Source organism: Cavia porcellus, unplaced genomic scaffold (assembly GCF_034190915.1).
Source record: "Cavia porcellus strain 051 isolate PalLab524CR breed Dunkin Hartley unplaced genomic scaffold, mCavPor4.1 scaffold_5, whole genome shotgun sequence".
In the NCBI taxonomy this organism is placed as follows: domain Eukaryota; kingdom Metazoa; phylum Chordata; class Mammalia; order Rodentia; family Caviidae; genus Cavia; species Cavia porcellus.
Window position 1 is genome coordinate 40,587,596 of NW_026947488.1, and position 15,871 is coordinate 40,603,466.

General features: G+C 37.6%; 1 protein-coding gene across 12 annotated transcripts in view; it reads left to right on the top strand.

Moving 5' to 3' along the window:
* Tasp1 (taspase 1) overlaps positions 1-15,871 on the top strand; it is a 262,482-nt gene that overhangs the window by 217,663 nt on the left and 28,948 nt on the right. For 6 of the 12 annotated variants that reach the window (XM_063248685.1, XM_063248682.1, XM_013159967.3 and 3 more), the window contains one exon: positions 4,856-5,821. The exons of the other annotated variants lie outside the window; for them this stretch is intronic. Coding sequence is in view for 4 of the 6 variants with exons in the window: in XM_013159967.3 (XP_013015421.1) it covers positions 4,856-4,948 (93 nt within the window). In the remaining 2 variants the exon portion in view is untranslated. Of the gene's footprint in view, positions 1-4,855; positions 5,822-15,871 lie in introns of those variants that run through there. 12 annotated transcript variants of the gene reach the window in all.

The following is a 15,871-nucleotide window of genomic DNA, read 5'->3' on the forward strand; positions in this document are numbered from 1 at the left end:
AGGTTAAAACTTTGTGGGAGTAAGGAGAGCCCTAAATTTGGAGTCCAGAGGCATTCATTCACATCTCAGTTTTTCCACTTCTTTCTGACCATAAGCAAACCACAGAGCCATTCTAAGTCTTACTTTTTTTTTCCACCTGAAAAATAAGTATAGTATACACATTTCTGCCCATCAGGGTATTTTTAGGAGATTTTTATCAGTGCAAAAACAATGTAGAAACCTAAAGCATTCTTTAAATACAGGAACTTATTATTTTTATTAAGATTTCACAACGAATGGGTTTCTACATCCTACAAAGACATCATTGCCTTCAGAGTGTTTTATTTTTCCCCTATAGTAGGTGCAGAATAACTATTTGCTAAATAGTGCAGAGCTTTTATCACCTTTAGCAAAAGGCATATTCATGATAATTCTCTGTGGAAGTGGTGGGATAATAGTTATGTGCCGTGTTTATATGGGTTCCCTGATGGGGCTTTTAAGCTAAAAATAGGAGGAAACTCTTGTCTGATGTTGCCTCTAACTAAAGTGTTGTGTCAGTAGGGATGGTAAAAGAAGACAGCCAAAGTGGCCGTGAGACTGGAACAACATGCTGTTCTCATCAGACAGCATTTAATCTTATTTTAAGGCTCCTTGAACATGATACTTATATGTGAGAACAATAGAACTTTTTGCCCTTTATGTAGCCTTGTTTTAGTGCTAACAATGAAATTTACAGTAATGCTGTCTTTGTGTTTGTCCTCATTTGGCAGTGGATCTTTTACTGCATCCTTGTTTTAAATGTGGAAAGCAAGGTAGGGGCAGTGTACAGTAAAATGACTTACATATGGCATTAATTCCACATTTTGTTGATATTTCTGACTTGTTAGGTTAAACTTGAGAATTATATCTTCAGATTCCTCTGTCCTATTTATTACTTTTAAGACTGTGGTGGACTAGATGTAAATACTCATTTAAAAAATGCATTAGCAACCTATATTTTAGCAAAGTCAAGCCAATGTCAGAGAATGTCACAGTTCTAAGAGACTGTTCTAGAGATCTTCTCACCCAAAGTCCTTATTTTACATAGTCTAATGTCACATGGGCTTAGGAAATGAGCACCCAGCTCTTGTGGCCTATAGTAAATGGGTTTTAGTCTGTAAATTATATAGATTACCCCAAGCTATATTAACAAAGTTCATGTGAAATTGTCGTCTAGTAGAACAATTACATATGCTTTTGAGATGAAATCTGAAGACCAAACTATTTTTAGTTAACTGCATTCCAAGGTTTAATGCCACACACAAAGAACGCCCAGAATATACTTATTCATGAGTTGCATCTCCTAGAAAGACAGCTCTTGAAAGCAGTGGGCAGGAACTTTTGAGAAATGCACAGAGGTGGCAGTGTCTCCTGACTCAACTCATCAAAAAGGAGAGAAAAAATAAAACCCACAGTAGAAACAAGGCAATAAGAATTAACCAGGAGTTAACATTACCCCAGCCCTTCTCTTTGGAATCTGTTGTTTAAAGTCTATCATGTGAATGCAAAATACCTTCAGGGCTGTTATTATTGTGTGGGATAAAATTCAAAATGTAAATATATAAGAGGCGCTCAGCCCACAGCATGATCTCACAGAACCAAATTTATATTTCACATGTATCAGAGTGATAAATACAAAAGTTTAACCTGTTAAATGAATTTTTGTTGTGTACTGTATAGCATACATGTTATTTCAGATTATATCGAAATGCTTCATGGAAGAGTACCAAGTGTATGAAGAAATAGATGACATCTAGAACTTACCAATTTGAAAATTGAAGCAGAATTAAGAAGAGAAAATCAGAGCCCAGATGATATCTATCTCTTCAAAAGCACATGATAATATAAAATTAAGCTTAGCATTTTTCACTTAGAGTTGGAGTCCTGCTTTCTAGAAGTGTCCCTGGAAACAAGTTTTCTCTAGGGCTTCCCATATTTCTCTTCATGTTAAGTTTTTCAAAATTTCATTAATGAAATACAATAGATCATAAGTGCCATAGCCCCTTCTTGACTACCATGAAATTGAGGTTCTGATTGGTGGAAAGTTCTTCTCCTAATGGTGACTTGGAATCTTAGGCTCATTCTATCTCAGAAACCTCTAGATTATGAGAAAGATCATGGAGAATAGTGTTTAGGAAGATCTTCTTCCAACCTTATGGTGGTGCATTTCACTTTGGTTGCTGATCTGTTTTCAGTCACATAGCCATACCTAACTGCACGGGGGCTGGGAAGTGTAGCAAAGAATACCAAAACTTCTGATTCTGCAAATTGTGCTCACAGCATTATGATGCCTCTGTAGATAAACTTTAGAATTGGGCATAGCATGTGTTATACTTCACACAGTGTAGAGCCACAGGTTGATGAGTATACCTCTACTGTTTTGAAATGCTGTTTCGTAAGTCACTCTGTTGCCAAGTGTTTTCCACTGTTATTTGTTCTGTTTGTAAATGCCTGCATTGCTTTTACTTTAGTAACTTGCTTCAAGTTTTCTATATTTTTTAAAGAAAAAAAACCACTCCCTCAGAATTGTGAAATAGGGAACAAAATATTTTTAAGAGATTATTTTAGAATGTGTCTGTCCATATTCTGTTTTCCTGACTCTACCAAAGCAGGATAATGACTTATTTAAGAGAATCTTCCCTTAACTGTCACAGAGGATCTTGAACAAATCTCCTAAAAGTGGAAAAATTGTTGTATGTTGAGTAGAGAGACAGAGGATTAAAGTATAACTACTAAATAAAGCCTTTGAGACTTCTTAAATTAAATCATGTGTTTGTAGTTTTCCTGGAAACCACAGAAGAGCAGTTTCTAAGTGGTCTTAAATTTTTTTTAAATGTGAGTGTGAATGATCGGAAATCTCAGCTTTCAGATAAAAAGTAATTATATAATTTCTTTGTTTTTTTTTTTCTTTTAACTTTCTTACTTTGAAATCCTCAAACTAAATATATTTTGTGTGTTAAAAGAGATACAGCCCTAAGAATAATGGCTTTAAATAGTAAATTTATAAGTTATAGTTCTTTAGGAGTATTAACATCAAGAATCTGTCTGTGCTGCTCAGGGAATTAGCGAGAAAGACCATTGGATTCCATTGGTATGGAGTTGTTTGCATCAGAGGGATTTGAAGGTCTGTCTCAATTCTCTAACAGCCTAATCACCTGGAAAATGAAGAAACTAAATCAAGAGATACTTTTTAAAAATCTAAAAATCTTCATTATGGCAAACTAATTTGATTGACCCTTTAACCAAACTGATTGGTCATGCTAGTTGAAACAGTTGACATTCTTCATGCAAATAAACAACACTGGAGAGAATATTTGGATCACTTATCTACCCATTGAACATTTCCAGAATCTGCTTTTGTGTCAAGTATATTGACAAATAAAAGAAATGCTTAGATACATATAAGACAAGCTTGTGCTTCCAAACAACTTTCAATTAACAGAGACCTAAAAACTCAAAACCAAAACCAAAACCAAGACATCACAGGTGAGAAGTGCTCAGATGGCTGCTATAGAAGGTAGAATGAGATGTTCTAGAATGAATTGGTGACCTAGCCAAACCTAGTCTTTTTCCTTCTTGAGAAAGAGCTGGAAAAGAATATTAAATACAAGCAACCAGTTAAAGAGCTGTATATTGGGGCATGCAACAAGATGACCGCAAATGGATCAGTCTACTGCGTTTCCTTGTATTATTTTGTTATTTCTCATCAGTTCCAAATAAATTGGATTGCTGTTTAAATAGACACTTGGTTAAGTTGCTATGTTTACAGTCTACCCTGTAGGCTATACAGTCCTCAGACACTCAATACAAAATACTTTATTATATTTTTAAATGCTTCAAGTTCATTATAGAAAGTAGTCTATTTTTAGGCTCAAGAGAAAGTCAAATCAAGTTTAAAAATTAGGGGAACTTAGAACATTTTTTTTACATAGCTCTCAAAGTTTATATTATGTGGTACCCTACTGAAATCCCCACAGAAACCTTCGAGTGCATCTTGGATTAAACTCTTTTTCAGATTAAAGTCATTTAATTTCTGATGAGTTAGAAAATCATGTAAATGGATGAAACTGTTGAAACATCGGCATTTGGGTGGTTAACCATTTTAATCTTAACTCAAGTATCATTTTAATGTGTTTTATAACTGCAAAATCTTCCCTAGCTGGATGGTGATTTAGGAAAGAGAGAATCCTTAGAAGTTCATCTTAATAAGTAATTTGTGTAGTTGACCATTTCTGTTTTAATGAGTTCTCAATTTATACAAATTAAATGTGTATGTGTAATTATTTTGCCCAAGTATTGATAATAAATACCTCAAGAGCATTGCCATCTTTTCTAAATTTCCCCCCTTTCCCCTTCTTAACTTTCTTGACACTTAATGATTTTCTGGCTTAGCTGTTGTGTCTGAAACTTGATAGGGGTGGGAGTAATAGAGGTAAGTTTGGATTGGCCATCGGATTTTGTCAGCCCTGGGATTGACATCAAGTCTTTTAGTCACTGGAGCAGGAGTGTCTGCCTCCCAGCTTTGGTTCTTTTCTTAGTCAGTAGGAAATCGATTGCTTTCTTTCTTGGACAGTTTTAGGCTATCTTTGTGAACATACTGTCACTCTTCAGTCTTTTCAACAGTTCATTTAATCACCCCTCCATCTCCAGTGACTGCACTGTGTTTGCCAAGTAGCATATGCTAAGTAAATATTCCGAGTGTACTTCTAGCTACCTAAAGGTTACCAGTGTGTAAATGCTCACCATGATTATGCAAAGCTCTGGACTTTGTGCTACCTTTACCAGATGGAGGGGACATCATCAGCACTTCTGATGTCTCTTCTCTCCTTTTCTGCAGACTCACATTTCAAGACTTCCTCCGGGTGCGGTGGCAGGACAGTCAGTTGCAATCGAAGGTGGAGTTTGCCGCTTGGAGAGCCCAGTGAACTGACCCTGCTGACTGGGTGTGAAGTGTCTGAGAGGCATTTCAGAACGCAAGCTTTTGGAGGTTTTAAACTTCCTTGTTTTCTAATTCTTATGGGATCTCGTGCACTGCTCAAAACATAAGTGCTGCTGTAGTTAGCGCTTAGTGACGCACGGACCTTTGGTGGGTGCCCGATGGTGTGTGTGTGTGTGTGTGTGTGTGTGTGTACGTGTGCTTGCATCTCCCTCGATGAAATAGAATCTCATTGTGTAACCAATGACTGAGAATGATTGTCTTTACAAAATGTGTGCTTTAACTGTTTACAAGTAAAACCTAAGGTTGCAGGAAACAATTTTTATTTCATAAAGAGTAAGTACCAACTGTCATTGATGTAATGTGTCTGAATTGAAGAGTAAATCTACTTGTTTAAATGATTTGACAGTGGTCGTGCTCCATTTAAGAACAGTAATAAGTAATAAAGTGTTTTTATTTGTGAATCAGTTTAAGTCGATCTTGTGGTAACTTAAACTGTTGTCTTCATCCCTTATATGGGGCATTTTTCTTTAACAAAGAATGGTTTCAGTGAAACAATCTAGCAGAGAATTAAGGTCAGAACCTTTTAAAATAATAGTCTTATTGATAAAGTTTGTATTTCTTTCCTCTGCTTTTCTAAGATTCAAGATTGCTTAGCTTTGAGCTGTATGTAATTATTATGAAAGACTATGTAAAGAGAACATTCAGTAATGCACAGTCCTTAATTGTGTATAATGGAATGTTATTTACAATGTAACATTGTAAATAAGAAAGCAAAGTTTATGGAAAAATTCAATATTATCTTTGTTTCTTGTTTAAATATATTTTTAAGATAAAGACACAAAAATAAAAAAAACCTATTACCAGGTTTGATGCCAGACTCCTCTTCTTAGACTAATATATTATCCCTGGAATGTTGGATTGAAGACGTATTTTTTTTGTTTGTTTGTAAAAAGTTGTTGTTCCAGAGTTCATACCATTATCTGTCTTGCTGTTTCAGTTGTTCAGAATCCAGTCTTATCTCTGTGTAGCCGTGACAGACACTAGCAAGATGAAAGTTGAGCCTACTCCGTGATTAAATACTCAATATGGAAATTCCTAGAATTTTCATTGCAATTTCTTAACAGTCACCATGGGAAGGAATGGGAACACTTTTCTTTGAAAAGTCGTAGTGGCCCTGAAAGCTCAATGATTTCAGCTGATAAATTACTTCTAAATGTTATATTTTAGGCATCCTGGAGCCACATAAGAAAACCGAGTCTTTCCTTTTGATTTTTTAAGTAAGAAGTGGTTATCAAGAAGCTACTAAAGATAGACTTGCCCAGGGGAGGAAGTTTCTCTGCACCATATAATCATGGCTCGGGGCAGTAACTGATAAAGCCTCAGATAAAATTATACACTTGACATCGATGTATGGCCAGATTATAAAGGAAAGACAACCAAAATGGACTGGGTATAAATATGAATTATTTGAGAGTTGCTGATTTGTATTTCTTACACAGGCAATTACATTTGTCTCTCTGTGTTCTCATAGACAGGTTGGTGCCGTGGTATCTGTTTCTCATTCTTAATGAGGCTGAGAATTTAGGAAGAGATGAACTGGCTGGTGGGAAGCGTTTGGTTTCAAAAGCTTTCAGAGACCAGTTACCTGTTGGTAGGATGTTTCCAGGAACTGGGCTGGATCACATAAAACTATCAGGACACTTTGGAGTCTGAAAATCATCTGACCTATTTCACCAGGAATGCCATTTCTTTCATCTCCCTTTGACTTTATTCTATTCATATTTAAGTGTTTGAACTTGTTAAAGACTGCTTTTATGAGGAGTTTAACAACTGGTGCATATAAAAGAAAACCAACCCACCAATAACAGTTTGTCAACACTTTATTTTCCAGTGTTCTAAGTACTTTTTTTAAATTAAAGGAATATTATGAAACTAAGAGAGGGGAAAAGTGATGTACAGAATTATGGAAACAAAAATGTAATGGATATATAAGTTCTTTCATTGTAAGATCAGATAAGGGTCAGATACTAGAATCAGAGGATATTGACAGATATAAAGTCAAAAGTAGAAAAAGTAAAAACAGATAAGAAAATATCCTTATAATCTAGCCTGGTTTATGTCTCCCGGACTCTGAATCTGATTTTTTTTTTTTTTTTTTTTTGGTACTGGAGATAGAATTTATGAGCTTGCCAGGCAGGTGTTATGCCTCTGAGTTAAATCCTCAGCCCTCTGAATCTAATCTTTAAGGCCTCTACTTTTACTGTGGATGATTTTGACTACATGCCTATGTTTACCTTCTTTTAAAGGATGAGCATTAACTATTTCATTCTCTTGGGTATAGTTAAGCTTAGTCTGGATTCCTCAACTCCTGGATTCCCTGTGACCCTGAAGTGGGTTTGGAAATAGCACTATTTCAGGCTTGGTACAGAGCCAAGACATATGCCCCCTTGCAGGCTTATGGTTTCCAGTGCTGCCTGAAGACAATGCTGGCCTGGCCAAGGCTTTGTCCTTCTCTCTTGTCGCCCCTGCCACTTATCCCCATCCTCAGTATATCTGCCTAGAACAGGCCGTGTCATTCTTTAATTGCCATTTCTGAATGCAAACTTGAAGTCAAGTATCTCTTGGTACATCTGTTGGAACTGAGTATAAAGTGTGTGTAAATAAGTTCCAAATGCTAATAATCTGAGGTGTTTTGCTATGAGCAAGGCAACAGATTTTGGTTTATAGATCTGGGAATATCTCTTTGGGCTTCTCAAATTCCTCCATTGTTTGTTTGTTTCTTTCTTTCTTTGCATAATTCCTAATTTTTTCACATTTGTTAGAATAGTGATGTTGCATTACCATTACCTTCAGATAAACAGGGTTCTGTTTTGACATATTGTATTGGCAGGGGGGAAGGAATCAGGAGAAGGAAAGATTTTAGAAGGTGCCAGGATAATTCTTTTGAATTTTGAGATTGTTTTAAATTATTGAGTAATCTTGTTTTAATAACTTGTTTATTATTATTACAAAAGTGAATCATTCTTATGGAAAATAAGAAAATAGATCAAGAAAAAAATTATCTCATAGCCCATGTCTGTAGGGGCAACAGTTAACACCTTATAAGAGACCTTTTTTTTAGAATAGATTTTCTGCTTTTAGCACAGAAATGGTGTTATGTTGAGCTCCCAAAATGAGCTTAATTGAACTGTAGTTTTTACTTTAAAATAACAAAGTTGTCTGTACTTAGTTGTTACCATGCAGTGCTGGTTCAGCTTCATGCTGAAATCTGTTACAACACTATGGTCATATTAATTTGTGAGGATTCAGGTATGTGCAGTAATTTCTGTAAGGTCTTAGCAAGGAAAGCCAGCTTGGCAGACACCCCAGTGCAGACACCTGTCACTGCCCTCAGCCTTACCATTGAAGTACGCCTGCACTAAAGGCACATAATGGTACCTCTGTGCCTGGAGACTTTTTCTGAACTGTGGAAAGCTGCCTGTCCTGTGCAGACTACAAATGCCAAAGAAGCAGCACTTCCCACAAACAACTCTGTGCTGTGACAGTACTGAGAAGTTTGTAGCCAAGTCAATGCTAAAGGGCCCCAGACTGTTAGAGATAGGTGAACACTTTAAAGAAGGTGGTGAATACATGAAAGCTGAAGTGCAGCAGTCCGTCAAGGACTTGACTCAGGGATTGATGGACACGCTGGAAGAAGTGATCGGAATTGTGTTTAAACAGCAGCCAGAAGCAGTGTTAGCCAAAGGTATGTCATTGTCCTAAGAGATTTGTAGGGACCTAAATAGTGGGTGCCAGTGTCCTTGTGTTACACCCACATAGGAAGACCAAGCCTGTATGTTTACAACAGAATTCTATGGTTAAAATTTTTGGCAAAAAATGCCTCTCTGGATTTCTCTCAAAGCCAAATGTGCATTAAATTAATCACATAGGCATTGTTCTGACATAAATCCTATAAATACTCACCACTGCAGGGTTCTTTTGTGTTGTGAAGCCCTGGCTTCCTGTCTAGTTTTAAGTTTTACTGGTTGGTTCTGGGGTAGAAAACTTCCAAGGACAAGATAGATGGAAATCACTCTTCCTTCCCAGGAATGCTGGCTCAAGAAAAGGCTGGCCCTGGCAGAAATAAACTGCTCTGTGTATGATTAATTTGTTTTACTTCAGTTCTATTGTAAACCTTTCCCAAATGCTGAGAAAGAGATAGATGAATGAATGTCTTGTGCTATAGGTGGAATTGAATGGAAGGTTAGCAACATGAATTTAATTCTTTGATAGTAGTATTTGTTCTGGGACATGAAGAATCTTACTCCACTATTCCCTAACACTTAAGCTGGGTTCATATCCACAAGATATTAGCATAGATATCTATGATCAGGGACCCATGGCCTGATCAAACTGATGAGATAGTTTTTCTTTTCTCACATGCTGATGTCTATAAAGTGGCCACAAGAAGGATTAAATTTATAACTGGCCAAGGCTTGCCTCCCAGGCAGTCCATTCAGCTTCCAGGAGACCATTGTCCAAGCCCAAGGTGGTTCACCGTCACCAGTCATGGAAGCTGGGAGGGAATGTGATCCCGCTGCTTTCTCCTGTATAAGGTGGTGCCACCAAAGCTCAAAACCACAGTGGGTAAAACCTGAAAAACTGGGCAGTTGTTTCCCTGGCATGGGGATTTCTCTGATTGTCAACAGAGTTTGAGAAGCTGAAAAGAAAAAGTAATTCATTTAACCCCTGTGATTATTTGGAGATTGAAATATTTACTCTTAAATTGTTTTTTTTTTTTACCTTGGAAAATACAGCAATACTTAAGAAATAAATGACTTCTGTATTGTATGATATATAATATATGATATATATTAAGAGAAATATAATATCAAGAGAAATACGTACTTTTTTCCATGTAGAAACATCATAATAAGATTTTTTAAATTCTATCCCCAAACCTGTTAACAGTGTCTTCTCATCTGGTTAATGTACCTCATTCCTTTTGAATGCTCAAACTAAAACTTTTGAATTTATCTGTTTTATGTATCTGTGGCTGAATAACATCACCCCCACCTTACTGGCGACAAGTTTATTTGCTCACAACTCTGTAAACTGGGCTGGTTTCCCTCGGTGGTTTTTCTGCTTCTCGTGCTGGTGATCACTGCTGTGCTGTGTTCAGCTGGAGGATGGCCTAGAGGCTAAGCTCAGCTGGGTTAAAGATACAGGGCTCTTCCATAGCCCTGCCATGCCACCTCCCTGAGATACATGGCATCTCAGGGTTCCCAAAAGCACAAAAGCAGAAGTTGCCAGGACTCCTTAAGGTTCTGGTTCACACTGGCCCAACATCACTTTTGCAGATTTATTGGTTAAATCAAGTCACCTAGTTCAGGCCATAGTCAAGAAGAAGGAACTGCTCATGGGCATTAGTATCAGAAATCAGGTTCACTAAGGGCACCAATCTGGCATCCTTAAATCTTTACTTTCTCTTCTTTTCCATAGACAATCCATCAGTAAATCCCACTGGTTCTCATTTAAAGTGTATCCTGAATCCAACTACTTCTTACTGTCTCTACCACTACCATCTGTATCACCTTTACATCCAAGTCATTACCATGCACTAATCTTCCTGCCACCATGGGGGTAGGGGGGACGGTCACTTTCTACTAGATTATGCTGTCCCTCTGCTTAAAACATTCTAGTGTATCCTGCCCGAGTCCTTAGAAGGCCCTGAGATCTTCTCATTCTTGTTCTCTGAGCCACTGCCTCTATTCTCCTGACTCAGTCTACTCCAGCCTTCCTGGCTTTCCTATTATTCTTTGAGCAGCCCAGATCTCCTTCCATCAGAACTGCTGCACATGCTTCCATCCATTCAGAAAGCATCAGAGGGATCCTTGTGGCTAGCTTCTCCATTTTCTTCAAATCTTTTCTTGAAGATTACCTTCTTTCCAAGGTTGATGCTGAGTACCTCCTTGCCACTGTCCTCCCAGCACTCTACCTCTCCTTCCTGTCCTCCCCCACCACTGCTGGACACTTAGCACTTTCTGTGCTACCATATAACTGATATATTTCTTTGGTTTCTGGATCTCTACTTAAAAGTAATCTCCCCCCAAAAAGATTTTTGTGTCACTTAAGCTAACCTGTAACACCTATGTGTCTGACATCGCAGTAAACAGTTCTCAATAAATGTTTGTGGAAGGCAAAGAAAATGTCTTATGGTGGCAGGGAAGAGACAGCTTGGAGATGTGGAATAGTTGCTTTTGCTGCTGTGATAAATTGCTACAAACTAAGCAGCTAAAGACAAAACTATTTATCCCTGTAATATGGTAAGTTTGACGTGTTTGGGAAGATGCCTAAAAGGGGGGATAGCTGGGTCAGATAAATAGAAAGTAGGGAGAGGTTTAGGTGGTTCCCAAATTACCTTTTCCATTGTTTAAAAAATATTTTAATATGTATGTTTAATTTGTTTCATTTGTACTATTAGCTTCTTTTGGTTCATTAAAAAAGTTTTGTGTTAGTATCTGTTTCTTCATTAGTATCTACAGTTTGAAAAAATACAGTGTGTTTTTCTTATTTCATGAAATTTTGTTTTATTGTTGCATAAAATTTAAAAAGTTAAGGTATTTTATGAGGGTTTTATGGTTAGAAGTTAGTGTATCTTTCCTAAAGTCTTATTTTAAATCCCATCAGGATGACTGTCATATGTATGTAACTATGTAAGGAAAAACATAAACACTCTTTATTGTGGTCCAGAACCAAACAAATAGACAAAATCCCAGAGTTGTTATCTTGAAAATTCTCTTAAGTCCAGTAGATTTAGTTGGTTTCTCTGCTACAGCTCCCATAGGCCAAAATCACTGGGCTGTATTCTTTCTGCAAAGTAGTGAGAGAGAGTTTGTTTCCAAGGCATTCGTCTTGTTGGCAGAATTCAGTTACAGGACACTGTAAGAGTGAGAGCCCCATTCTTTGCTGTCTATTGGCTGAGGGTATCAGTTTTCACCCACGTTCTCTTGCTTCAAATCTCCTGCTTGTCTGCTTTTGCCTCATCTTTCCCACATACCTCTTCTTACTACAACTGGGACAGGTTCTCTACTTATAAGGTCTCATATGATTATTCTGGGACCTGTGGACAATCCAGGAGACGCTTTTCTATCTCAAGATCCATAACTTTAATCACATGTAAATAACATCCATGGAGTCTGGGGATGAGTGTAGGCATTTTTGAGGATGGTCATTCTATTTACCAGAAGCAGTGGTACTTCAGCAAACGAAGGCTGGGTATCCAGTGCTGGCTCTGGTCCTGCCCTGGTCCGTCCTGGGTAGTCTTAAACAAATCTAAGACTTTGAATACTGTACTGAAATAGGCTCCCTCAAATATTGCTGGTAAAATACATAATCGCTAAAGGAGATGATTTGAGAATGTATTAAATTACATGTGTATTGCTCTCTAACTCATCAATATTTTATTGGAAGTTTATCTTACAGATAGACTTAAACATACAAAAATGGTAGGTATACAGAGATATCAGTTGTAGCATGTTTCTTATAGCAGATCATTGAGAAAAGCTAATAATTAACTGTGGAGGGTATTAAATAAACTGGATTATCCATACCATTGAAGAGGGTAAAGTATTGTACCATGAAAGTATCTTCAGGATATATTATGTGAAAAAAGCAAAATATAGATTAGTGTGTGTGGTATACTGTCTTTATGATATGAATAAGGAAAAAGACTGCATTTTTAACTTTTTACACTACATAAAGTAATTCAGGAAGGAAACTTATGGGGAAACATTAAACCCTGTAAGGGCTGTTACCTGTAACACTCCTGGGCATAAAGGATGGAGTGGGAAAGGGATGAGATGGGACCTAACATCAGTATAACTGGTCATCTACTGCTTTAATCTCAGAAGACCTTGTGTTCTCAAAGACACATTTTTCTGTAGGATTAACTAGTGTAGGGCATTTGAATGAGGATTAAAATGTGTCATCAGACCCCATCCTGTTCCTCTGCTCAGGCCTGTCCCTTAACAGATGATGAAATCAGACCAGGACCCTTAGCAGAGGATGCAAAGTCAATGACCAAACAAGGTACAGTGGCACATGGCTGCAATCCCAGGACTCCACAGTCTAGAGCAGCAGGATCACCATGAGTTCAAGGCCAGCCTGGTCAACATAGTAAGTTCCAGACAAGCTTGAACTACATATGAGACCCTGCCAAAAAAAAAAAGAGAAAAAAAGTCACTGACCAAGATCTCTTCCACTTCCCTGGTGCCTGGGTCAGATTCTGTATACTTTTTTGTTAACATTTTTATTTCATTTGTGCTCATGATTAAAGGATTAGCGGCAGATGTTTACCTTGAAGAACATGAAACTATTATTTAAGGAAATGCTGACTACAAACATAGATAAATCCCCAAACTTTCAAAGTCTTGGTATGATACAGCTTCCTCACCCATAGGAATCCAAGCAGTAGCTGTCCTGTGAGCAGTCATTCAAGAACTCAGGCTCATTCCATCTTGTGATTCCACTGTCTTTCATGGCCTTGCAGAAGAGGAGAGAGGGAGGCTCCTGTGTCGCAGGGCGACCCAAGAAGGAAGGGTTAGTACCACATGGGAAGCAGCATATGATGTAACGTGTCTGAGTGCTTTTCACAGACCATGTGTCTTCCATCTTTCCTACTCTCAGACCCTTTTTGTAAGGATGTTGATATACTAATATGGAGTTTTAAAACTGCAAAGCCAGGGAAAACAACAGAAGTCATTTACTCAATACTGACCACTTCTAGAAACAAAATGTCAGAGGATATAATGTGCCCCAAATCACTTGTGATGCTAACAGAGCTTTACAGATGGTAATCATCTCTTAACACTCGGTAGTCATAAAAATATCCCATCAGGTGTTTCTCATTACAAAGGTTTGTTTCATGCTCTCCCTCACATCCTCATAAAATACAGAAATTAGTTTCTCAAAACCTCAAGTTTTCAAAAATTCAACTGTGCATTTAATGCAGCAATTCCAATTATACAGTTACTAAAAAATGCCAATCCAATTCCTGCTTAAGTGTTTCTAAAGATAGGAAACCCACTGTACTCTAAGGTGGCCCATCTCATGTTAAAAAATAATTCAGCTTAATAAAATCTTGTTTATATATATTTACAAATCTCCTCCCTCTCTTCTTTGATTTTTCCTTTAGAGCTACATAGACCTTCTCCTTCCAGGATAGTAGGTTCACAGGGCTGGTACCCTGTTCCTGTCTGTTGAGTCCACAGAAAACTTTAATAATAATAAAACATGGAGATTTTTTTTTACAGATCCAGAATTACTTTCACAAAATTCAGTCTAAAGCTTTAGACAGCCAATACAAATTGCACATTATCAGCATCCAAGTGGAAATCTATTCGAGGTTTTTCTTCTCAACTCCTTCTGTATAACATACTACTGTCAACTCATTTATAGCAACATCAAAAATGATTGCATAGGAAGAAATCAAGTGAAAGATGTTCAAGAGCTATATAAAAGAAGTTACACTGATAATTGAGGGAAATTAAGGAAGACCTGAGTAAGTGGAGGATGTATCATGTTCAAAAATAGAAAATTCAAAGTTGTAAAAATGCCCTTTCTCAAATTAATTTCTAGATATGGTGCGTGCTCAATTGAAATCCTAACAGATGTTAGTGTCTGCATAAAAATTCACAAATTCATTATAAACGTATGTATGAAAATACACGGGGCTCATAATAGCCAAGGCATTCTTGAAAAACAATAATGACACATGCTTATACTACGAAATGTCAACACTTGTTATAAAGCATAGTAATTAAGACTTTACATCTTCCCACTAGCACAATGTAGAAAAATAGGACAGCATGAGAGAACAGAAAGCCTCAAACAGACCTGCAAATATAGGAACATGTGATTTTCAGCAAATATGGTACAGCAAAGAAGTAGGGGGGAAAGCTTTTTTTAATGGGTTGCTAGGGTAATTAGATGCAGTAATGGAAAAAAATGGAGCTGTGGAGCTAAAGGTGAAAGAAAAACGAACTTTTAGAAAATAATTTAAGGGAGATACACATCTGGGATATTGGCATGAGGAGTGCCACGGACCCACTTTCTAGTGAAACAAAAAAAATGGTAAAAACTTAAAAAATGACTACCACTTAAAGTCTAGAAAATGTTCTAAGGGCTTAAGATGAGTGAAGAAACAGTCAGGAAAATCTACTAGATTAGCTAGCTTTGGGCATTTGAAACATTACCTGCCTACCCCAATTTCCAGCTCAGCTTGGTAGAAGCCTCACTGAGTAGATGTGGCCAAGGTAACAGCCCTCCTTCCCCTCAGCTCCGAGAAGAGTTCTGTGTTTTGGAAGGTGGGGGAGATACTTGCATGCCTTATCACTCCCCTCCACCTGTAAGTTCAAGTGGTTAAAATCTGTGACATCCATGAAAGGTTCAGAATACTTTCCCCTGCTCAGTTCCTACCTATAGATGGAGACTATCAAAGTGAAGCAAGTCAGGAAAATCAGGATCCCAATCACCCTTATTCTCAGTTCACATGCAGTCAGCAGATCCCTGCTGGAAGGGGCAAGCAGTGGCAGAGGCTGTGGCCCTGGCCAGCACCCAGACTTGTGAATTATATAGTTTTCCCAGAAGAGAGGCAGTAGCAAAACAGCACATCTATGCTGTCTCCAAAGGAACGAAATTTATATGAAACAACGTGGAGAAGTTCAGGCCTAAGGTTGCCCCTCAAAACAATAGTACCTGTTAATTGTGAGCCACAAGCTCAACCACAGGCTGACTGGTTCACCAGAGAGAACCAGGAAAGAGACATCTAAGAAGAGCCCATTTTAAATCAGAACAAACATCAGAACAGATGTTAAAAAATCACCCCAACTCACTATTGGATCATACAGCTGAGTAATTTATACTCCAGGGCTT